A 24192-nucleotide genomic window follows, 5' to 3' on the forward strand; every position below is an offset into this window, starting at 1 on the left:
TTCTTTTCCAGCTGCCTCTATACCTCCCTGCCCAGTCCCAGCAAATCTACAGCAACCCAAAGTAAAGTACAAAGTGGTTCTTTAAGTTGTCTCCAGACTGCAAAGGAGAAAGATAACTTATCAAGTGTTGATGCCTACCACAGACTGTTCGATACTAAGTACTTGTGACTCATGTAGTGGCCTTGGTGGGAGTGCGATTCTGCCCGAGTCTTCAAGCCACTCTAGGCAAATTCCCTTTCGGATTCTGAGAGCTTGGGCAGAAAGCACTGTGGTGAGGCCGATCCCTGCCTCCAAGCGCTGTGGGAGCGTGAGTCTTCAGAACAAGTTCAACCCTACTGCCACCCAGCACAAACTTAAATTCTGTTTGTAAAAAGTTTGGTGGAAGCAGAAAGAAAATTTGAGATCAAGCCAAGATGTTAAAGTGGATTAGCTGGCAACAGTCCAAGGCAAACAAGCCTCAAGTGAGTACACTGCCGGTCGGACACACTGGGGAGAAGGGACACAGGACTGGGAGATGGCACAGGTCGAGGGCAGGGCCAGCTTGGAGGTTGGAGGCAGAGAGAAGTGGCAGCTCTCAGGGTGAGGGTTTTACTGGACTGTTCTGCACAGACCTCTTGGCATATCATTTGCCCTTTTTCCTTCTGAGTTAAAAAGTTCTTTTAGTGCAGAACAAGATGACTAAATCTACCTTCTTAAAGCTACTGGTAAGAGGGAAACAGGCTTTGGGAAATATTGTTTTTTTAAATGTTGTGCTCCTGGATGACTAGGGGGTGATGACACTAGGAGTTCTGGTATCTGGAGGCAAGCTCTCCTGGTAGGGGTGAAAGTGAACTCTTAGGAATTTCAAGATATGAACATCTAGAGCCAAAGTAGTGAGATTAGAGTGGATGGGGTGGATGAACGAGGCTTTGAGGTGGTGGTTGTGCTTTAGCTGAGTTTCCTTTCCCCATTTGTGCTGTGCTGTCAAACATGACATGTTTTCTCCCATAACATGGGAGTCTTGGTAGATAAGTGGATAAATATTACCGTTTTTTTGTGATCTTGACTGTAGATTGCAAATGCTTGTGTGGGTTTTTCCTTCCTGGAAGCTTAGCTTCACTGCCTTACTGCTAATGGCTACTGCCCACCTATCTGTCATGACTAGTAGGATATAGTGGACACAGGATGACCATGGGAAGATCTACGCTTCTGTGGCATTGGGGTGAGATGATATGATCCTATTGCCAGAAAGTAGAGCCTTGTCAAGAGAAACAAGATTGCCTGTCCTCTGTGGTGGCTTGCCACTAGGAAAAAAACTCCAAGGATGGGACTTTGGCCCAGGGCAACAAATAGCAAATGCCTGCTGAGAGGAGCAGCCTGCTTCTGCCCTGATAGCTCTTCCTATTGAGAAAAGTGCTGGAAGATGCAGATCTATAAAGACTAGACCCATTCCACGTGTCCACTCCGTAGTTTCACCCAGACTCTTCCTTCTGCTAATCAGTCTTTCTGATCTTCTGTTGCCCTGGTTTTGCTGGAGTAGTCACGGCCTTATTCAGAGTTGATAGTCAAGTTTTCAGCCTCCCCCTTTTAGAGTTGAGTTTTCTAAGTTCAGAATGTTCGTCTCCAATCATTATTATTATTATTATTATCATCATCATTAATGCTGTAATTGGTTCTACTTGAAGCTGCTAATTGCAGCAACATATAGACATTGATTAGAAGTTCAGAAGAGCAATTCTAAATCTGCATGGCCCCTGCTGATGCTGGTTATGGGGCGTTTACTGAATGCTCCCATATGCATTGCTCTCTGTGTCATGTGCAAGGGGTTGTACTCCACTCTGAAGATTATGAAGAAAAAAAAAACAGGCTCTGTGTTTTTCTGTCCCTTTCCTGTCTCCTGCTAGCTGGTTTTCTTTCAGTTGCAGGAATGGGATTTAGAAAGTTTCATCCAAGACTCTGCTGTTAGTCACTTACACATGGACGATAGTCTGCCTTGGTGAGCACTAGAGGATGTTAAAAGTTCATTACCTTTTCTTTTCCTCATTACCTTGATGCATGCCATCTTTTAATCTCATTGATTAACTTATCAAGCATTTATTGAGCTCCTACTGTTTGGTAGGTGCTATTCTAGACAAAGAGGTTATGGCAGTGAACAAAACAGACAAAGCACCTAGGTGGCCTGCTTAAACCTTTCTCTTTTGTGTTGATGTGAACCTAAATATACTCAAATTGGAGATATTTGGAATGCGTTGCAACTTACATCTATTTTTTGTGTGTGCATCTGTGATTGACACTATTGCAGCTTTTATTTTAAAAGAATTCAGCAAATCTTTTAAAAACATAACGTGGGAGTTCTTAAAGGTAGTCCCCCAGTTTTTAACTTCTTGATTCATAATGATTTCAAACCAGAATGTTAGAATTTCCACCACTGTCACCTTTGAGCTGTAGTTGCAGTCAGTAGAGTTTCAGTTAGGGAAGGTACTCCAGTACTCCAGTACTCTTGCCTGGAAAATCCCACAGACAGAGGGCCTGGTAGGCTGTAGTCCATGGGGTCGCGAAGAGTCAGACACGACTGAGCGACTTCCCTTTCACTTTTCACTTTCATGCATTGGAGAAGGAAATGGCAACCCACTCCAATGTTCTTGCCTGGAGAATCCCAGGGACGGGGGAGCCTCGTGGGCTGCCGTCTATGGGGTCACAGAGAGTCGGACACAACTGAAGCGACTTAGCAGCAGCAGCAGCCTTCCTGGCTGGTAGAAATTCCAGACAAAGAGAATAGATCAGGAAGTAGTCACATAGCGCCCAAACATTACTTCTATTTCATAAAACAAGAATATCAAAGGAAAACTGTTATTTAAAAAAAGGGGAAACTGTTATAATAACAGGTGATGATGATGATAATGAGGAAGGATATGAGGGGATGAGAAATGGGGAAGAGTTTATTCAAGGAACTTATTTCAAATTGTAGAATCTGAAATCTGTAATACAGTGTCTAACTCATCTCCCCATCACCCTGCACCCCCCAAAACAAGAACAGTCATAGTTTCTATTACACACAAGATATTAAGCAAGCACCTTTATTGAACCCATGAAAATGTATTGAAAACCACTCAAAGAAAAATATTTTAGGCATATGTTCTCTAACATTAGATTTAAAACAGTACTTCCAATGGGGGCATATAAAGTCCAAACCACTGGATTGGTTATGCATTAAGGAGGCAAATAAGTAGCCTGGCATGCTGCAGTCCATGGGGTCTCAAAGAGGTGGACACGACTGAGCAACTGAACTGAACTGACTGAAGTAGGCACCACCATTAACTCCTGATCAAGCAGGAAAATCTGTTAACAGAGAAGAATGAAATTAGCTAGAGACAAAAATGGAAAATTATTTCAAATATTTAGGTACACTGAATTTTATTCAACAGAATTTTACTGAGTGTTCACTGATGACCATTTACCATGGAGATTCAGGATATATAAGAACAACCTCTGTCCTTGTCCCAGAGTTTCCTGAGTTCACACCCACAAGTGTCTTATATATGATGCCACATACAGTGGCTATATACATGTTATTTGTATTTATGGAAGGACACAGTTGTACTTGGCACTTCTTTGGTTCCAATTTTTGTGCTTAGCATCAGAGAAACTAGGACAATGAATGTTAGTTGAGATATATACTTATCACACAATATGCTACATTTTTTAAACAAGTATAGGCACTTTGAACAACAGCCTAGGAACCAAGGATGGCTTTTACACCAGAAGTGAAATTTGAGCTTGACCTTGAAGTTTATCTTCCTTCTATTTCTCCTCTTTTGTATCAGTTTTAACTCTAGAATAATTATTCTAATCATGAGGGATTGTAAAAGAGCAATGCAACTGATACATCTGTATCAAAAGAAGTATTTTGTTTTGATGTGGAATTAGGCTTTTTTTTAATGACCTGTTAGTTCTGATGGGAACTATTAAAAAGTTCCCTCAGAATTTTTTCTAAAAGTTTCTTATGCTTCCGCATTATAATCTAATTAAATCTGTTTTTCCTTAAGCAGATGTACTCAAAATTTTTTAAAGGAACTTTTGAAGCAATAATACATACACATGATTTAAAATTTAGGTGTTTTTCTTGAGATACTATTTTAAAATATAAAAGCTCACATTTATTATTTTTTAAAAATGTCTAAACAAGTAAACAAACAATAAGTACTGTTTTATACTTTTTTCTTGTAACAAATCTGGGTAATTTCATAGCAGGACATGTAGAGCTGGGTCATTCTTTTTTATGGCTACACAGTATTCCATTGCTTAAGAGGACCATAATTTATTTAACTAGTCTTCTATTGATGGGTGCCTGGGATGTTCCAGTCTTTTACCACTACAAACAGGGCTGTAATCCTTATACAAATGTAGTTTTTCATGCTTGTGAGTTATGAGTTTATTACTAGCGTAACTTCTTAGAAGTAGAATATGTGTTTAAAATTTTTGATAGATGTTGTTAGACCACCCCTTATAGAAGTTGGACCAATCTATACTGTCTTCAGCTGAGTATGTGTGTCAGTTTCTGCAGTCTTGCTACCTAATGTATCTTCAATAGTTTTTATCTTTTCCAATCTGATATTAGATACTTTAAAATAATCCTTATTCAATATTTCTCTCGTATATATTTTGTTTAACTGATAATATTGCAACTGTCTTATTTTCTGTTATTGTTATTGAAATGTGCAGTATTGGACTTACACTATTACCGAATGAGACTTACAGACTTGTCTGACTAGCGGTTACTATGGATAAAATGCATTCCTAATCAGATACATCTGGTATACATTAAACCTTTTCTTAAATTTATTAATGTAAAATAGGTATACTAAAAATGCATAAAAATTACTAAACATTTGAATAGATAATTATAGAGTGAACGTACATGTAATAACCATGCAGTTCATAAGAGCAGGACATGGCCAGATTTCCATAAACTCCATGTGTGCCCCTCTCTGGTCACAGCCCTGTCCTCTTCCCTAGAGGTAACCATTCTTCTGACATTCATAATAATAATGTCCTTATTTTCTCTATTATTGTACCTTCTATGGGCTTCCCTTGTGGCTCAGCTGGTAAACAATCCATCTGCAATGTGGCAGACCTGGGTTCGATCCCTGGGTTGGGAAGATCCCCTGGAGAAGGGAAAGGCTACCCACTCCAGTATTCTGGCCTGGAGAATTCCATGGACTATATGGTCCATGGGGTCGCAAAGAGTCGGACACGACTGAGCTACTTTGATCATCATCATCATGTATATACACCTACAGAATATTATTTCAGTGTGACTGTTGTAAAGTTTTATATGGCTAGAATCATTCTCCGTGTGTGTGTCCTCTCTTGCTCAACACTTATTTTTACGGAATTCATCCTTTCTGACATGTGTAGTTGTTCATTCGTTTTCATTGTTGTGTAGTATTCCGTTGTATGAATATACCACAACTTATTTATCCATTTTGCACATGGGAAGTTTGGGCCTATTAGGAACAATGCTAGAATACTCTTGTATGTGTATCCTTGCAGAAGACATGTAGTTGAGTTTCTCTAGGGTATAAAGCTAGGAATGAAATTGCTAGGTGCAAAAAGAGAAAGAAATTGCTAGGTGATAGTGTGTAAGTGTGTCTTCCTCTTTACTATTAACTGCTGACACCAGCTGTCCACTCCTACCTATAAGTATATGTGAGATTTTCTGTTGCTCCACATCATCATGTGTACTTGAGAGAGCCAGGTCTGATGGGTATGTAGTAATACTTGCTTATAGTTTTAATCTGCAGTCCCCTCATTATTAATGAAGTTGCAGATCTTTCCATATCTTAGTGGGCCTTTAGATTTTCTCCTTCACAATGCCCCTGTTCATCGCAGGGGCATGATGCCTAGTTTTTTAGTGAGCTGCCTGTTTGTTTCTTTCTTATGCATTTTTGGGCCTTCTTTATATATTCTAGATATGAATCCTTTGTTGGTTATACATGTTGTAAATATCTTCTTTCATTCTGTGGGTAGTCTTTTCACTCTATTGTGTCTGAAAAAGCATCTAAATCTAATTTGACATTTTGAAGGCAGCACATTTGTAAGTTAAAGGCTTATATGATGGGATATAATGAGACATTTCTTACTTTTGGTCCTTTAGAATAGAGTTCATCATTTTCTTCTCCACAGAATAGTGGAAAATACCAATATGGAAACTTTATACATAATGTGGGCTTTTGTCAATCCCTAAGTTTACCTCTGTTTTACTAAAAGAATAAGAACAAAGACTTTGACATTTTAAAACATATCTGTTGCACTTTATATATTATGTAACAGGCAATACAGTTAAAGCAATGAAATGTATTAGGAAAAAAGATGGTAAGTCCATTGCATTTGGAAACTCAGTTGTTCGACAAACAGATCTAAGACCCAGGTAGGAAACCTTTACATAACAAAACTAAGCATCTATGCTCACAGGAGAGCCTCTCAAATCCTAATTTTATATGTAATTCTTACCATTTTCATCTAGTTACTTAGCCCATAAGAGAAAGTTACTTCTATGTAGACACTAGTAGCCACAAAAGCTGAGCTACTGATAGCAAAAGAGGAAGCAGGAAAGCTATGAAAGCAAAAGCTGACAGAGGAAGCAAAACTCCAGCAGTTGGGTCCTATTTACTGAAGGTATATAACCTGGCACATCCTTCATATTTTGTCCTATGCCATAACTATTACTCCGTTGGAACTGTCAACAGAAGGGGAGATTATGTTCAGTTTATTTTTCTTTTTAAGAAGTCAGAGATGTAAGGCTATTCATCAAAAGATTTAAACGGGAAGAAAAAGTTGGCGTTGCTGTTTACCTTTTGTCATCGAGAACACTTGATTATCCTGAAGGCATATTTCCCAAAGGGGTCTGGAGAGCTGAAGTGCTGTTGACTGTGATTTACATTAGTGGAGAGATTTGTAAAGGTGAAACTCAATTTTTCTCAATCCTAGTTATTGACTCCAAAAGACTGCTTCTGCCCTCTTTTGGCATTTATTGACGGTCTGCATAATCCACTCTAGTCCACACTACTGTACTATCACACACGGCCTGTGAAAGAAGCCTCCTAATTGGTGCCCAGGCATTCACTCTGACCTTCCTCTAGTCTCTTCTCCATTCTGAGGCCAATGTGATCTTTTTAAAGTGTAAGCTTTTCACATCTATGGCTTCAACCCCTTTGAAAGTGTCTGTTTGCTCTTAGGATGAATACCAAAATCCTCAGTATGCCCTATGAGGGCTGTATGACCTGGACCTTGGCCCTCTTCTCCTCACTGCAGCCACTTTCCTCTTGTTGCCTGCCCCGTGATCTTCCTGACCTTCCAGGAATGTGTCAGGTTTCTTGCCATCTCAGGTCCTTTGTTTCTTCTGCCTAGAAAATTCTTAGTCCTCTCATGCCACAGTCTGCCCCGTTTGCTCTCTCTTCTTAGCCCGTCCTGACCCCCTGACTAACTCCTCTCCCCAAGTCACACCTCCCACAGTCTTCTGTATTGTTATTTCTTAGAACCTGTCACCATTATTGACTATCTCAGCATTTGTTGGTTACTCAGTTGCTTCCTCCACCAGATGTTAAGTCCATGAGGGCATCATGGACTTACTGCATCACCCCTATTGCATTACCAAATCCAACAAAATACTGATTCACAGAAGGGACTCTGTCACTGTTTATTAAATCAATGAATGAAGACCCAATAAACACAAGGTAATGTGTTGGGCATTATGGGTAAGAAAGAGATCTAGAAATACGAAACAGATATTATGAAGAAAATCAGAGGACTTCCTGGGTGGTCCGTAGTTAAAATGCTACACTTCCAATGCAGGAGGCATAGGTTTGAATCCTGGATGGGGAAACTAAGATCCCATGTGCTGCACAGCCAAAAATAATTAAACTTCTTAAAAAATAAAATAGCAAAATATTTTTAAATGAAAAATAAAATCAAACTTACCTAGTCTGGGAAGATTAGAAAAGGTTAGCATTAAACTTTACCAAGTGGGTAGAGTTTATCTCGGCAGGACTGGTATTGGGAGTGGGGAGGAATGTCATTCTAAATGGATCAAACAGCTAGAACAGGGAAAGGGAGAAAGGAATATATAGGATACGTTTGGAACATGCACAGTAAACATGCCTGATGCAGTGTGGACTTTGTGAGGTGAGATGTGGGAGACAAGGCTGAGATGATTGGCTGGGTCAAATCATAGCAGACACTGGACACCATTCAAAGGAACGTGGACTTTGTTGGGAGCACCTAAGAAATACTGAGAGTTGTTTTTAGCATGATGGTTACAGAATTACTCATATCTTCACCTTTATGTGTAACTCTCTATATGCTCTCATCTTTCTCTCAACTCAGAGTGAGTCTAAGGGTAACCTGTCCACAGGTTCTGAGTCACATATTTTGTACCCACTTCCATCTGGTACACTCAACACTCTTCTCTCCCTCATGTTGTCAGGTACCTCCTTTCCTTTTGCCATTTCACACCTCTTTGCTGCTTCATGCTCACTGAACTGGAACTTCTTTTGATTTTTCCTTTTCCAGGTCTTCCCCCACCTTCAATAATAGTTTCTGCTTCCATTCTGATGTCCATGACAAATTCCAAGATGATATCTCTGCAGTGACTTACTCCTCATGACAGTTTCATATTCGCTATTTACTCAGCACATTTTTGCACACCTACTATGTGCAAGGCAGTATTGCAGACTGGAGATGCAGCAGTGACGCCACACAGGCCAGTCCCCAACCGAATGAAGTCTCAGTTCTCCTGTGGAACCAGGAGACTCACGAGCAAACACGAGGCCAAATGGTGGCACAGTGAACACCGGCACTGTTAGTCTTTATAGTTTGCTGCCAACTTCCTTCAGTCTCGGCATCAGAAAACTTTCTTTTTTCTCTCAAACCAGCAAAGCTGGCTTGACTGCCCTGTATGGGGCAGTAGCAGAATTTTCCAGACACCCAGGTATATATCTGTCGATCCGTTTTGGGCAATATCCCCTGATAGCCAGCCGGTCCACAGCCAAGTACTAAGGATGATTCATGATTCCCTCAAAATATCTATCATATCACCCTGGTCAGGCGCTGCTTACCCTTTATTTAAATTCTTTAAGTAGCCTCCTAAATTCTGCCCCCCACTGCTTTCTGGGATGTTGGCCCTGCATTATATCTTTTCTACTGATACCAAATTCATCTTCCTAAAACATTTCTTTCAGCATCTCACTTGTCTGTTAAAAGCCTTCTGTAGCGTACACTTAGAATAAAGTACAGTCCCATCTCCAAAGACATTTATATAATTTTTCCTCCCTATATACGATCCTTATCTGTTATATACACTAAAATACACTTAGATTAGATTGAATCATGTGAAACTGCCATTTTTGTGGATTGGATCCAAAATGGTTGATCAAATATTAGCAATTTGTAGGTTGCAACCTAATTGCACTTACCAAATAATTGGTTACCTGTATGTCTCTCTCCCATGTTACATTGTGAGTTGCCTGATGATCATGGCTTAATGATGCTTCTATCTTTACTGTCTACTACAGCATCTGGTGCATAGTAAACAGTGGCAGTCAGCTGCCTCCACTCATGTCATGATCTGCTCCTGCTGCTTCCATTTCCCGTAATGCCCACTGACTTCTAATCACATCCTACCCACCACTCACTTCTAGACTGACTCATGCCTCCTTCATGGAAATGCTCACTATTTCTCCACATTAATGCCCTGCTACTACCTCTGAGCCAACAATATTGGTCTCCCACAGTCAAATGTTATTCTTTAACAGCCAAAGCATATGTATTATACTTTGCATACAGTTGCACTTTAACATTGAATTGAAAGATGTCTGTTTCTAGCCCTTACTTTTCACCCTAGGATCCAGCAGCATATTTTCAATTGTCTATGACATAACTGCTCTTGAATGATTCACTGTAGTCTACTCAACAGAACTGAAACTAAACTCATATGCCACCTCCCAGATCTGCTCCTGGTCTAGATCCCCATCCACAGCTTGGTCTCTAAGCCATCTCAGCTCTTCATTCTCTGTCCTCCTCCTGAAACAACATTCCACAGGATCATCACAGTGGCTGCATTTTTCTCAGCCTGCCTTTAGACTTTTATATAATACATCAAGTTTATCCCTGAGAGCTTCAAGAGAGGAAGAATGTCTCCCAAACCACAGCAACGTTCTCTAGGACCTAGAGCGTCCTGATAAACTGGCCCCTTCCCCTTGGTCCTGCCCCTCCCTTGCTGTCTGCAGATTACTCTTCTCACATTTTCTGGTAGATATGTGATTATATTTTCACTAAAATATAATGATCCTTCAAATCATAATCACCTTTGTTAGTATATGTCTAACACATACTGCATCACTGTGTCTCTAAACTTCTCTCTCTGTCCTAAAAGATGTTTCTGATCTCAGGAAGAATGTTGCTGGAATGCATCTTCATCGTTATTAGAATGATAGTAGAATGACTCTCTGGAGTCCCTTCCATCAGCACTTTATGAGAAAGCATCTTCTTCCAGTTTGCTATTGTTTCCCATGGGTTAGTTTTCGTCTCAGCAGCTGAACCCTGAGACCCATTAAAAGCAAGGCTTACATGTGGTACACTGTATTATCAGCAATGCATTGAAATAGAGTGGGCATTCACAGAGAGGCCTCAGAAGAGACTTGTTTGAATATGTTTTTACATGTATAATTTCTGTTTGTGTGTATCTATGAATTTTGGTGTGTCTCTGACTGTGTTTCCCGTGTTGCTCTCTAAGAAGGATTCACCCACATGATTTGGGAGGCAGGGATAGCTTGGATATTTCTCCTGGCCATCAAGTCCATGACATTACAAACCAATGAGCCATGTGCTCCAAAAGCTCATGGCTACAGCTGACACAGGTGAAGAGCCTACCTGAGCTGCAGCCTGGGGTTATTTTTCTTCTCCACCTGCCTGGGATCTTCCTTTTCCCTCTAAATATGAAAGACTAACTCTTCTGTTAAGCACCAAAAGGAATGTGGATGTGTATATATGTGTGTGTTTGTGCTTCTGTATGCATATATACATATACTTATATATACATATATGTATGCATGTATGTATATATGAAGGAAATACACCAAAATGTAAGTAATGGTTATTTCTGGATGGTGGCTTTTTCCAAATTCTCCACGATAAGTCAGGTTACTTTTATTAATCAAAAAAAGAGTAGATGTTATTTTTAAGGACAGGAAGGGTCATGATTATTAGATGGTTTCTGGATCAAACCTCTGTGTGAATCAAAGACAAAGGGATGAGCAGGTAACTAGTAGGTAACAGAGGGATGAACTTCCCCTCAACATCTCAAGATGAGAGAAAGTGACCAGACAGTGAATTTGGGCCGATTTGCAGGATGGGCCAAGGTTACTGAAGGCTGTTAGTTGAGGAACTGGCAACTTTGTTTGGTTTTTGAAGGTCAGGAGTCTTGGATAGCGAAAGGGAAGAGGAGGAAAATTCAGGCGAGGAAATAGGGAAGGTGAATAGTGGGTTAGTTTATCAGGGTTTTTCCCCAAACTCAGCTGTTTAGTAAAGTATAGAAAAGGTGAGAGGAAAAGCTTGAAATATACGCTCAAGTTCATGAAGAGATTTCACGAAGAGATATACAGTGGGATGGAGAAAAGGCAGGCATGCTCAAGTTCGGTTTTAACCCCCTATGATTCCAGATGGAAGGGTTCCCCGAGTGATCAGTGTGGGGACACTGGGTCCCCAGGTAGGGAGGATGGGTCACCCCTGCATGGGCAGCAAGATTCCTAACAGCAGGTTCATCATCAGGTCAACACACAGCTCCCCCACTCCCTCCCCTACCTCCTCCTCCCTCCTCTCCTGCTCTTAAAGGACAGAGCGAAGTTTCTGATAATTTTCGGTAGAGAAAGTTTCTAACTTTTCTGAACTTGGAACAAAAAAGTTACATGAAACAAACATTGTCAAGGATGCTCCTCCCACCTGGCCTAGTCTCACAGTTCTCTCCAAAAGCAGAAGGGAAAATGGAAAGATGAAAAACAGAGGGAGTGACTCTTCCTTGCTGAGGCTGGTTTCTTTCCTTTGGGATAGTGTTCTGGAAGTGGGGACTTCAATCTGTCACTCAGGAGGGGACACAGCAGAGCCTCTCTCTGCACCGCCCCGAAGCCTCTTTGTTCTTCACCAAGATGCTTGGCTAACCACTCCTTGCCTCCTCACCGAATTCCAGATGAGGAGCCCTGGGGTCAGTATGAGCAGCACACACACACGGCTAGAAGCCAAAAGTAGAGTAGGAAGCATGAAAAAACTAAGAATGTCACAAAAATCAGTTTTGAAAAAGAGCTACACTGAAACCATAATTCATGATGTCTGTCTGCACGATTCAACATTTGTACTATTCTGTATCTCAGTTTCCCATTCTGGTGAAGGAATATTTCCAGTCTGGGCTCTAGTTTGAAATTGGAGGTGGAGAAAGGCTCTTTTAAACCATTAATATGGGCTTTGCAGTTCCATGTGTGTAACAGAAGAACACAGAGCAGTAAAGTGCCCCCCAGGGACAAATCTGCCCATCTAATGAGAGGCACACAGTCCTTTCCCTTAGAAGCCCCTGCTATAACCAAACAGGCCAAGGAAAGCATGAAGGCTACTATAAGGAAGCGTCCAGAACATAGACAACTGAGAGTAACAAGTGTCTTTCTTCCTGACCGCCTACTATGAGCCTGGCATTTTTTAATGTAATTTCTTACTCAATCCTCACAATTCTTCAAGGTAAGTATCATTATCCTCATTTTTGCAGATGAGGAAAATGTAGAAGTTAAATAACCTGCCCAAGGTCACACATCCAGAAAGTGGCAGAGCTGAGATTTGAACCCAGGTCTTTCTCATGTCTGCTGTGTACACTGCCTTCTGCTGGCCAAGTCCATGAACCAAAACATTTGGATGATTCAGGCAGAAACACACAAAGTAACATTTTGGCCCAGATGCTGTTGCTGCTGTTAAGTCACGTTGGTCGTGTCCGACTCTGCGACCCCATAGACGGCAGCCCACCAGGCTCCTGTCCCTGGGATTCTCCAGGCAAGAATACTGGAGTGGGTTGCCATTTCCTTCTCCAGATGCTGTTAAATCTTATCATTTCTCCCTCCTGATCAATTGAATGAAATGCACCTGATTGAAAATACCAAGGGCAAGGGGAAAAAATAAAAAACCAGGAACATACCATGTTCCATGTATTATACATGTCCACTGCTCACTGTCTGCTGTGCCTAACAGAACATGACGTGAGTCAGGGATTTAGAAGAGACAGTTTATTATGTCTGCCACAGAACTAGTAACTCAGGCACATACCTGCCTCAGTGGCTTCCAAATCCATCAGACAGAAACATCTAGAACATATAGTCAACTGAAGATGCATTTAAAAACATATTGTAAAACAGCTGCCTCAGATTCTTTGTAGAACAAGAAAGGATATGAATCTATAATATAACAAATATGTTCCCCATTTGTGGCTATTTTTATACCACTGGATGTTCTACCCAGAGACTGTAGAACCTCTTTTTATAACTCAGAGAACTCATATTATGAGTGTCTAATATTAGAGTGAGACCTGCAGTATATTAATAAATAGGTGTTTCTATGAAGGAGTCTATACCTGGGCTTCCCAGGTAGCGCTAGTGGTAAAGAACCTGCCTGCCAGTACAGGAGATGTAAGAGACGTGGGTTCAGTCTCTGGGTTGGGAAGATCCCCTGGAGGAGAAAGTGGCAACCCACTCCAGTATTCTTGCCTGCTGAATCCCGTGGACAGAGGAGCCTGGCAGGCTACAGTCCATAGCATCACAGAGTCAGACACAACTGAAGCAACTTAGCACATGCACGTAACTGAACAGGCAGAGATGGGAGGAATCTCAATATACGCCCCCACCCCAAAAAAAAGAATTCCAGAAGGTCTGGTTAATAAAAGCTGCTCTCCTATCAAAATGGGTCTCACTGATTCTTGCTCCTCATGGAAAATGCCCAGGTGCTTCTGGACAGTGTATACTGGCAGACATGAAAATGCAGTTGAAATGCTGCACAACTCAGGTTTTCCAACCATGTATTGTCTGGTACATAGACAAGTCCTGTGCCCTAATGACTTTAAACCAAGTGACCCCTAGAATTACCAAGGAAACATTTCAAAAAACTCATCCCAGGCTCCTCACTGGCCTGCTGAATCAGAATGCCAAAGGTAGAGGGCGATTGGATATGGGATATCTGTGAATTCTAAGCTGAGAGTTATTGTCTAAATAGTAGAGATCATTGGCATTTCAAAGAAATTTAATGGCATTTTTTAAAGCACATTTCCACTTAAATTTTTCCCACTAGTCTCTGCCATAGGCTAGATTTTCAGAAAATCATCTCAATGACATCATAAATGGCTGTCGCTTTTTAATGTTGATGTATGGATGTTAACTACTCTTTTAAGGCACCAACTGGGCCGTATAATATAATGACTTCCTATGTAAACATGCATGTATTTTCTCAGTTTTGGAGAACAAGTGTTCAGTTTGCCTACATGCCTGAATTTCTTATATGTCTCACATAACAAACCATCATCAGATTTGCAGGTACACAGAGACCATCACATCTTGAGGTTTAAAAGGAGATAAAAGTTTTTGTGCAAAATCTAATAAATACACATACTGAAGTGACCCAAACCACTTCTAGTTACGTCTTCAAGGATAACATGGATCCTCAAAATATGTGAGGGATGCTTTCTAAGACCTTTGGAATCCACAAACATACACACATACAAATATCATTTAACAGATGGATTCTCCTTTACACAAGGCAAGCTACCACAGCAGTTAGGACCACTTTGGAGTCAAACCAACCTCAGTTCAGATTCAGCCCCTCCACTTGCCAGTTGTATGATCCTGGGCAGGACCTTAATGCCTCAGTCTGCAAAATGGGAGTAATGGTATTACCCATTCCAAATTTTGTGAAATGATGCATGCCAGATACTCAGCACTTTGCCTGGCACATGGTAAACATGCAACAAATATTATCCATTAATAATAGTGATAATAAAAATGACGGAAATAAATTAGCTATTAATAATGATGACACTAAAAATATATTTTTAACTGTTCTCCTCCCTTATAATTTTAACCATTGTATACAGAGCCAAATGTCAAATTCAGCACTTGTAAAACTATTAAATTCTGCCACTAAAGTAAGTTCTGCAGAGGTAATAGCACATCTATAAACTGGTACTGACAGTGAATTATGATGTGGGGGACTAGCTAATCAGGACAGTTGATGCCACGTCCCTACCCTCAGCCCATTAATGTAACATTATGCAAAGGAAAATATGATTTAAATTTTTTGAGACCCTTTTTCCCTGGAAAAGGTGAGCTCAGTGGGCACCAGTACTTTGCCCTTTCACAAATACATGCATCCTGTCCCAGACTTTCTTTAGAATCTCATCTCTCTTCTGAATCCTTAGCAGCCCCGACCTTCTCCACAGTTCAGAGTAACTGCCATTTGAACTCCATGCTGAGGCTTTTTCTGTCCCTTAATGAACAGTTTTTACCTGGCTGGAGTTCTTACTAAAAGAGTCTCATACTGGTTTTCTCATTTCCATAAGGTAGCCTTTGACACCGTGAGCTGAACCACAGTCAAACTGGAGGTCAGACTCTTTCATTCCTCTTAAACTTTTCTCCTGGATAAGAGCCATTGCTTTTTGAAATATTTCACTCTTCCAATAGCACTAGAAGTTGGTTCTCAAAAAAGAAAAAAAAAGAAGTTGGTTCTCTTTGAGGGACCATCGTTCCTAAAGAATGGATGATTCCATTGCCTCCAGTGACCCAATAGAGATGGTAGAACCACACTGGAATATGGGGTCTCTGGCATGGCTCCATCACTCCCTCACTCAGTAATCCATTCTCTTAGCCGGCCTTGCAGTGTGCATGAACCAGCTTTGTGCCTTAGAAAAGTTCCAGACTACCACGTTATAGACCCTGGAAACACTTGAAATCAAGAGTGTTAAGTCAGTTACTACTAATGATCTGCTGCATAAATGGGTAACCTTTTCTCAGTTTCTTTCTCTAGCTGAATGTCATGGTAAGCCTTGGTAGGGCACAGAGACCCTAGAAGAATTGAAACAAGAAAACAAAACAAAACAGGGAGGGTCTGAAATAAACACTAATGATCACTGCCACTGGACCTCTTATTTAATGTATCCCTATATTATTCCTGGCTCCACCTCTCCTTGTCTGTCTGAGAAGTTGGAAAGTCACAGCAGGATTGCTCTACAGGGAACTAATGCTAAAAACAGCGTGCAGGTTTGCACTCTTGACAGTATTTCACAGTTAAAAGTGGCCACTCAGTGATCCTCCTCTGGATGCTAGACCTGGCTGACTTCTGAACCTTCAGACCGAGCACTGTCCTACACAGCACTCTGCTTCCTCCATCTCCTCTAAAATAATGACTGTGTATTTGCCAGGTTGCACTGTGTGCATTGGATCACTAGAAATACACTAGGTCACACTGATGGTTTCACTCTGTTTTCTATAAAGGGCTACAGGATCTCATGAAAATTTTTGCAGAGTTATATGCAAATCACAGAGCCCCGGCCCTTTTCTTAACAGGATGGCAACCTTGCTCCTCGGTGGTACCTGGGACCTGGAGATCCTTTCTCCACTTACGTTTAGCACGCAGCTCACCGGGGTAGCCGTGCCGCCGTTGGGACCTCCCACCTGGACTCCCATCACCCGCCTCTCTTGAGACTGCTCTGGCAGGGCTGGTGTGGGGTGCAGCCTTTGCTCAGAGGGCAACATGTTCCATGCAAAATCTGCCCCCCGGGCCATGGGCTCACTCCTCGGGGCCCCTTGCTTCTTTCTCTACTGGGTGCAATTCAAGGTTGCCGAGCTTCTCTCCAAAGTCTAAAATGGGGGGGGGGGGGGGCAGTAGGGACCTGTGAGAGGCCCCATGGCCCAACACACTCCCCCAGCTCCCAGTCTGAACATCAGGCCACTGGCCCTGGTGGGGGATTCATTAGAGTTTTCCTGGAGTTTTTCTCCAGGTTGAATGTTTCTTTTGTCAGTGGCCCCAATCTGGAAAAACCCATCATTTTAATCTAGCCTGCCTCCCCTATATCATGAATGGGACGGAGAGGGAAAAAGGGACCTCTTATGGTTATGGTTTATGGAAGGTGAGGGTCAACTCCAACTGATCCCAAACACTGGCAGGAACTACTTCTCCCAACAAATGTTCCATAATCTTCAACCTACCCAGGTTTTGCCACTGTTTTCTAGCTCCTTCCTAACCTTACTCACTGCTGAGGTGTCTGGTTCGAAGATCACCCTACCAGCCTTCCTTGGCTTCCAAATTATCCTGTTGGCAGGGGTGGGTGGGAAGTGGGAGAAGAAATAAACAAACTGGCCACATGTTGATAATTGTTGAGACTAGATGATGGGCACGTGGTGTTCGTTGTATCATTCTATCCCTTTTGTATATGTTCACAGTTTTTCTTAATAAAAAGTTAAAAAATAAAAAAAGTCCTCCAACCCCCAAAACACTTGAGAGCCCCCACCCTAACACAGAGTTTCATGGAAATCCCACACCAAGGCAAAAGGCAAAGGTGATTCCATTCCATTATATATATATGTATGTATATATTCATTTTCTAATTTTTTTTAAGGCCCACTGCTTTATTTTCAATAGACTAAATCTATTTATAAGAGGTCCCAAAGTTGGGTTTACTTCCCCCAGCTGGGTTATGGGGGAGGGCTTGGGTAAAGGGTTCCTTAAAATCCTGAAAGTTTACACTTCCATGTATCTCACAATCTTATTGTGAGGGTGGGACTTGTTCAGTGTTCTGAACTTTGCAGAGGAAACATGCTCTCGACTCAAAGTGTCATGCTCTGGAATTGCACCTGGCTCAGGAAAGGACTGTCTTTGTACTTGAATTTAAATCCAATGGAGAACCTTAACATGGGCATTTGCATGACTAAGAATTGCTGCTGTCTTTTTCCATATGTCACTTTCTTGAATGTGTTCTAATAAAATTATTCTAAAGCAGGCTGTTGATATACAGTGATTTATAAATACTTTCCATTGAGTACTGAGGCCCTTAATTTTCTACTAAGAACGCACCTCATCCCACTTTCTGGAAAGATCTGTTGAGGACAGAAGCAATGGGTGTACGTCTGGCCTGGTGGTGGCACCACTGGAATTGCCATCACAATGCAAATCATGTCGACCACTGTGGATTTTGTTTTCTGGTTGCCTAGCAGCAGAATTTGTTTTCCAGGATAAAGATGGTCATGTGAAGTGGATGAGTGTGGTGGGGGAAGGTGGAGGGGGCAAGGCAGGACCAGGAGGATAATTCCCTCAAAGAGCAAAGCAGGAGAGACAAAGGCAGCCAAATAGAGAAGTTAAGTTCTAACTCATCCTGTTCGCTGATACGAGTGCGTTCAAGTGATTATCAGTTAAGACTTATTTACAAAATTGCAATTTTTGATATCAAGTTAGAGCAAGTTCAAATCTCAAAATGTCATTAAGCAAACTAGAAGCAAATGGAGAAAGTATGTATTTCCAAAGTAAATATTTTGAGAAGCACTTTTGACTCTGATCTCTACTTCCCTTAAGCCAGGCTGGCCAGGGCACTCCCATTAGCCATAACCAACTTGGGTCAGTTTTTTGGAACAGGAAGCTTTGTTAGAAACCTTGTAAGGGGCAGAAAAGGCAGGACCAGACAAGGAGGCTTCCATACACTGAGCACTCCCCTCACACCAGATTATTGGGAAAGCACTTGATACATATCAACTCCTCTTATCTTCAGAGCCATCCTGAGAGGCAGGCAGTACTTCATTTTCCAGATAAAAAGGCTGAAGCTGAGAGAAGTAAATAATTTGTACAAAGTCATAAAGCTAGAGAATAACAGATCTGTGATTCAGGTTTCTGATCCCCAAACCCCTGCTTCTTCAGACCACAGGGCTGATGGCCAGTGCTCAGTCTGGGCTCTCTCCCATATACCTTGCCATGAATACGTTGAATGAATTTTGCAACCTCTGTGTGCTCTGGGGGTTGGTGGAGGGAGGCACAGCATCCTGCTCTTCCTGTTGATTGGCGATCTCTTCCAGGCCAGGGTTTTGAAACCTACATCCACATAGCTTGAACTTAGCTGTACAGAATACAAGCTGATGAGGCTGAGATTCCTATTTGGTTTTCACAGGAATTTGCTCACTCAGCAAATATTTGAGTGCGCCCATGTGCTTGGCGTTATGAACTAGGTGGGCAAATACAGACTCAGCCCCTGTTCTCACAGAGCTTGCTAGTGGAGGAGAGAGGCATTAATCAAGTAATATTTGAATGGATATGTAATTATCAATATAATTGAAAGGGACCTTGGAGATCGTTGAGATCCACAGATGAAACAAGACCCAGAAATGCTAAGCAGTTTGGTTAGGACAATATAGCAAGTTAGGGCAGCATAAGAATGAGAATTCAGTAGATTTCTGTTCCTAGAGGGCCTTTTCCCTATTGTGTCACACTCTGGTCTCTTGCACACCCATAGCCAGCCCTGTGAATGCATTGATCAATCAGTACACTATCCCCAGCCTAGGAAAAACCAGATAGCACATTTTTTGTAATGAAAATCAAACAGCATAGTGAATTAAACCCCTGAGGATGGCAGTTACTCAAGCCTTGTTTGCAGACTTATTTCAGAGCCCAAAGCAGGAACAGAGAGGCAAGGCTCCTGTGCTGTAAGAAGGGTTCTTGCAGGTGTTTCAATGTTTTGATCTGACCCAGTGTTTTCTTATCTCTCAATGTCAGCAGTTGTTCATTCACTTGTTAATTCAGAGTACTGACTAGGAACCATGCACAGTTCTCAGAACTAGGGACACAGCAGTGAACAAAACAGATTGCCCTTATGGAGTGAACATTCCAGCTGGGGGAGACAGACAATAACTGAAATAAGTAAATAACAGCATATTAAGAGGTAATAAATGCTACAAGGAAAAGTAGATCAAGAGAGGCAAGTGGGGAGTGCTAAGGAAGGTGGTGGTACATTTTTAGGTGCGATGGTTGGGAAAAAGACCTCCCAGAGAAAATTGTTCTTGGCCATCATTTTACTTACACACACACAGCTGTGCAGTATGATTTGAAATGTCCCATAAGCCTTATCCTACCTCCTTCAGAGAAATAAAGGTCTTTCAGTAGCATGTCTCAGAGCCCAATTTCTGGGTTTCCCTTTTTCCCTTTGACTTAAGGCAGTGGTTCTCAAACTTGGAGAAGGAATGGCAACCCACTCCAGTACTCTTGCTTGGAAAATCTCAGGGATGGAGGAGCCTGGTAGGCTACAGTCCATGAAGTCACAAATAGTCGGACACGACTGAGCAACTTCACTCACTTTCTCAAACTTGAGTGTACACCAGCATCATCTGGAACACTTGTTAAAACACAGATTGCTGGGCTTCACTCCCAGAGCTTGTGATTCACTCCGTCTGGGGTGGGTCCAAGAATTTGCATGCCCAGATGCTGCTGCTGCAGGTGGTCCAGGGATCTCACTTTGAGAGCCACTAGGTTAAGTATTATTGGAGAAGGAAATGGCAGCCCACTTCAGTATTCTATTGGAATATCCCATGGATAGTGGAGTCTGACAGGCTACAGTCCATGGGGGTCACAAAGAGTCAGACACAATGATTAAACAACAACAACAAGATTAATTATTATAGCTGAAAGATCTCTGTTAAAATCCTGATAAAGGGTGTAACTATTCATTTGGATCCATGGACATTATCAAAGTAGCTATTCCTGGAAGAGCAGAATCCTTAAGAAATGTGACTTTTTAAAAAAACTGGGTTAAGTTTCAGAAGCCACACCCCAAGTCTCCAAGTGAGGAGTTAGGGCAAAGGACAGGTTGTCAAAAGCTGGTGACAGTATTTCACTGTTTGTCTATCAATACTTTGTGTTTTCCTAGCATTTAATACTTTTACAAACACTTTTATTCACTACTCTTTTTTGGCAGTTAATCTGTCAGGTAAACAGTTACAGATGTCCTTATTACATTTTCTAGATAAAGAAACTGAAACACAAAGAGGTTATATGGCCTCCCTTGGGCATCAAGGATGAGCACACCAGTTGCCTTCCTCCTAGTTCAGTGTTCTTTTTCTACTCACACTCTTCATAACATGAGCTATAGCTTTCCCCTGGGGTGACAACCCCGGACCATTAAAATCCAGGACGTGTAGTTGCTCTTTGCCTTTTAGTCTGTTCAAAATCCCACTTGCTGCATGTAGATTATCCATGTGGGTGATTAACTGTGACAGATTCTAAGCCCTGCATGAGTTTCCTCTGCCATAAACACATTTCTCTTCTACTGCCAGGTATTGTACAGAGAAAATGCAAACTCATTTTAATATTAGCCCAAGCTAGAATTAATCATCGTAAAAGCAAACCTGCTGGGGGAAAGGCAGACATAATACTTTCCAAAGACAAATAGAAATGGTATTTGATTATGTGTACTTTCGCTTCCATTCCATTAGTTGTGATAATTGAAAGTTTCCTGTATCACTTAAGCATATGGGGAAATGAGGGTGGATTTTGTTAAATCCAATGACTGGTGAATCACATTCCCAGGTATTTAAATATACCCAAGAAAATCTTAGACATGAAAGAGAAAATCCTGTTTTCCAGTACTTGCCTTTCTTTTTGTTATTTTCTCCAGTTGTACACTGATTCCTCACAGTGAGGAAGTAAGGTCTCACTGAATCTCACAGACAAGGACCCAAGAGTTACAAGGAGCTGTTTCTCTTCAGCTCCCATATGTGTTTTAACCATCCAAGAGCCAAAGGTTTTAGAAGCTTCATTTCTAAAACGGTCCTCGTCTGTCTCTCAACTCTTCAATATTCTAACATTTTCCTCCTGTACCACCATTGGGACCACTCATTTATTCAATAAGCACTTACTCGGCACCAGACACTGTAAGAGCCACTGAACAGGCTATGAAAATGAGTTAGAAATAATCCTATACTCAAATACATGGCATATATTAGAATCATTTTATAAATCACATAGAATAGTCAAGTTGAAGTGTATTCTAGATGTAGATAATAAACCCACGTGAGCATCTCCCCATTTTAATTCTCTGTACTCACTATATGCTCAAAGAAAGCTAATTAATGAGTTATTTTAGCTTCAACATAAAATAGGTATCATTAGGAAAGAAATGCCTGGGGAAGAGAAGAGTGGGGTAAGGAAGAAACTCTACTCTGTAGCTCTGAGCACACATTGATATGTGCATCAGAAACCCAAAAGCTTGGTAACAAGGAGGTGGCGTAGGATCTAACATCTGTCATAGTTATCCCACATGTGGACCATGGTAAATTGAAAATATGAAGATTATAAAACTTGGATGATTAGAATCTCCATATTTATGAAAGATACTATGTGAATGTGTTTTTCCTGAGCTTTAGACTCCAAACTGTGCTATGAAAATGACTACTCCTTAAAAACAAATAGTTCATGTCCACTGCAACACAAGGACTGAACATGTAAGCAAACAAGTTGGGTTGGAGGAGATGAGGTGGCGTGCAGAGGATTCAGTTAATCAGGTCAGTGTTAGAGACACCTTGAGAAGAAAGGCAGACTGTAATTCAACAATACATGTGTCACAAATACATATGCACAGGAAAGGTGCTGAAGCCCAGCATAAGAATTTTGTGAGCCCGTTAAATAAATTGCAAATACATAATCCAAAAAGGAAGACAAGTTTAGAAAACCAAAATGCAGTCAGAAGACAAGGATTAGATTGTAGTTCTGTTGACCCAAGTAGCTCAAGGAATACCACTCACATACCTTCCTTCTGTTTGTGTTGGGTCACCTGTTGGTACAGCAGCCCTTACTCCCTCTATTCAAAGGAGCTGCTCAGGCTCTGACTCCAGCCTGCTTTAGGTTGGGTTTTGTGAATAGCAGAATCTCAACACAGGGGTTCAGGGCAGATGTCCAGCTGGCTCTTGGATCTGTCCTGTGAACCCTATTTCTGCCAGTTCTGCAAGCCTCTTCTAGCCTGGGAGGGAGTTTTCACAGCATAGATGATGCATCGAGCCTTACCAATGACCATCCAGGGTGCTAGTGGCTTGATCGTCTAGCCAGGCCCACTGTGGGTGGGTCTGGTCATGGATGGTGGTAGCCACAGGAAGAAATAGCAGTGATGGGAGGAGGGGGTCTCGACGTATATGCCTTTGAGTTTCTGGGATAGTGGAATAAGAAGTGCTATTCTACTTGTTACGCTGTCCAGGGATACTGTTGCCTGGCAATGGTGACCTTTTAATGGGCCTTACACCCAAATATCATGTGGAGTTTTTAGATTTGGCTGTATTGATTTTTTAGATTTTGCTGGGTTTCTGCTATGGCATCAATCAGGGTTAAAGGATCCCAGGGTGAGAGTGGGGACCAACGTGTGTGCTGAGGAGGGGGCTTCTGATCATACCTTGTATGGGTCAACTATCTTTTGGCCTATCCTGATAAAAATTTAATTTTTAACTAATACTATAGAATGCAAAAACATTATACCTTACATGTAGATGTAGGTCATTAGCTGAATAAAGAACCACTACAGCTTTATAGGATCCATGTCAGATCTTACTAGTAATTGGATTTGTCATTGCTATAAAATAAGTCCCATGAGGGCAGCAATTCTTGTCTGCTTTTTTCACTGCAGTACCCCCACTGCCTATGTTAGTGCCAGACACAGAGTAGGCACTGTAAGTGCAATTGCATATTTTTTTAATATGCAGAAAAACAGAAATATTTCCCATCTTTAATACAACCCGACTGGTTGTATTGATGGTGAATACTTCCATTACACCACTGGGGAGTAGGAAGGAGTTCTGAAGAATAATGTCACTCTTGGCAAAAACAAGGAGCCTGTTGCTTGAGTTCCAGGTAATACAAGAGTAGAAGACAGGTTTGTGTGTGATAGGCAGAGTTAAAACCTGAGATCAAGGACAAGAACTGATAAACAAGGAAAGCAATTGGAAAGTTAGCAAGGAAGCTCCAAGGCCGTGATCAAATAGGCGAGCAGAAGCCCAGGTGCCAGCTATGTGTGGGAAAATGCTGTGTGGTTTAGACACTGACAGTGCAAAGGATTCTGATAAATGCTGACTCTTCCCGCAACAGTTGTTATTGTATTATACACCCATGAGTTTTTAAATGTAT

General features: G+C 41.4%; 1 protein-coding gene across 20 annotated transcripts in view; it reads left to right on the forward strand.

Annotated features, from left to right (window-relative positions):
* KALRN (kalirin RhoGEF kinase) overlaps positions 1-24192 on the forward strand; it is a 692240-nt gene that overhangs the window by 491293 nt on the left and 176755 nt on the right. For 6 of the 20 annotated variants that reach the window (XM_024991377.2, XM_024991384.2, XM_024991394.2 and 3 more), the window contains exon 34: positions 16617-18048. The exons of the other annotated variants lie outside the window; for them this stretch is intronic. In XM_024991377.2, coding sequence (XP_024847145.1) covers positions 16617-16679 — 63 coding nt within the window. In that variant the 3' untranslated portion in view covers positions 16680-18048. Of the gene's footprint in view, positions 1-16616; positions 18049-24192 lie in introns of those variants that run through there. 20 annotated transcript variants of the gene reach the window in all.

Source organism: Bos taurus, chromosome 1, assembly GCF_002263795.3.
Source record: "Bos taurus isolate L1 Dominette 01449 registration number 42190680 breed Hereford chromosome 1, ARS-UCD2.0, whole genome shotgun sequence".
In the NCBI taxonomy this organism is placed as follows: Eukaryota; Metazoa; Chordata; class Mammalia; order Artiodactyla; family Bovidae; genus Bos; species Bos taurus.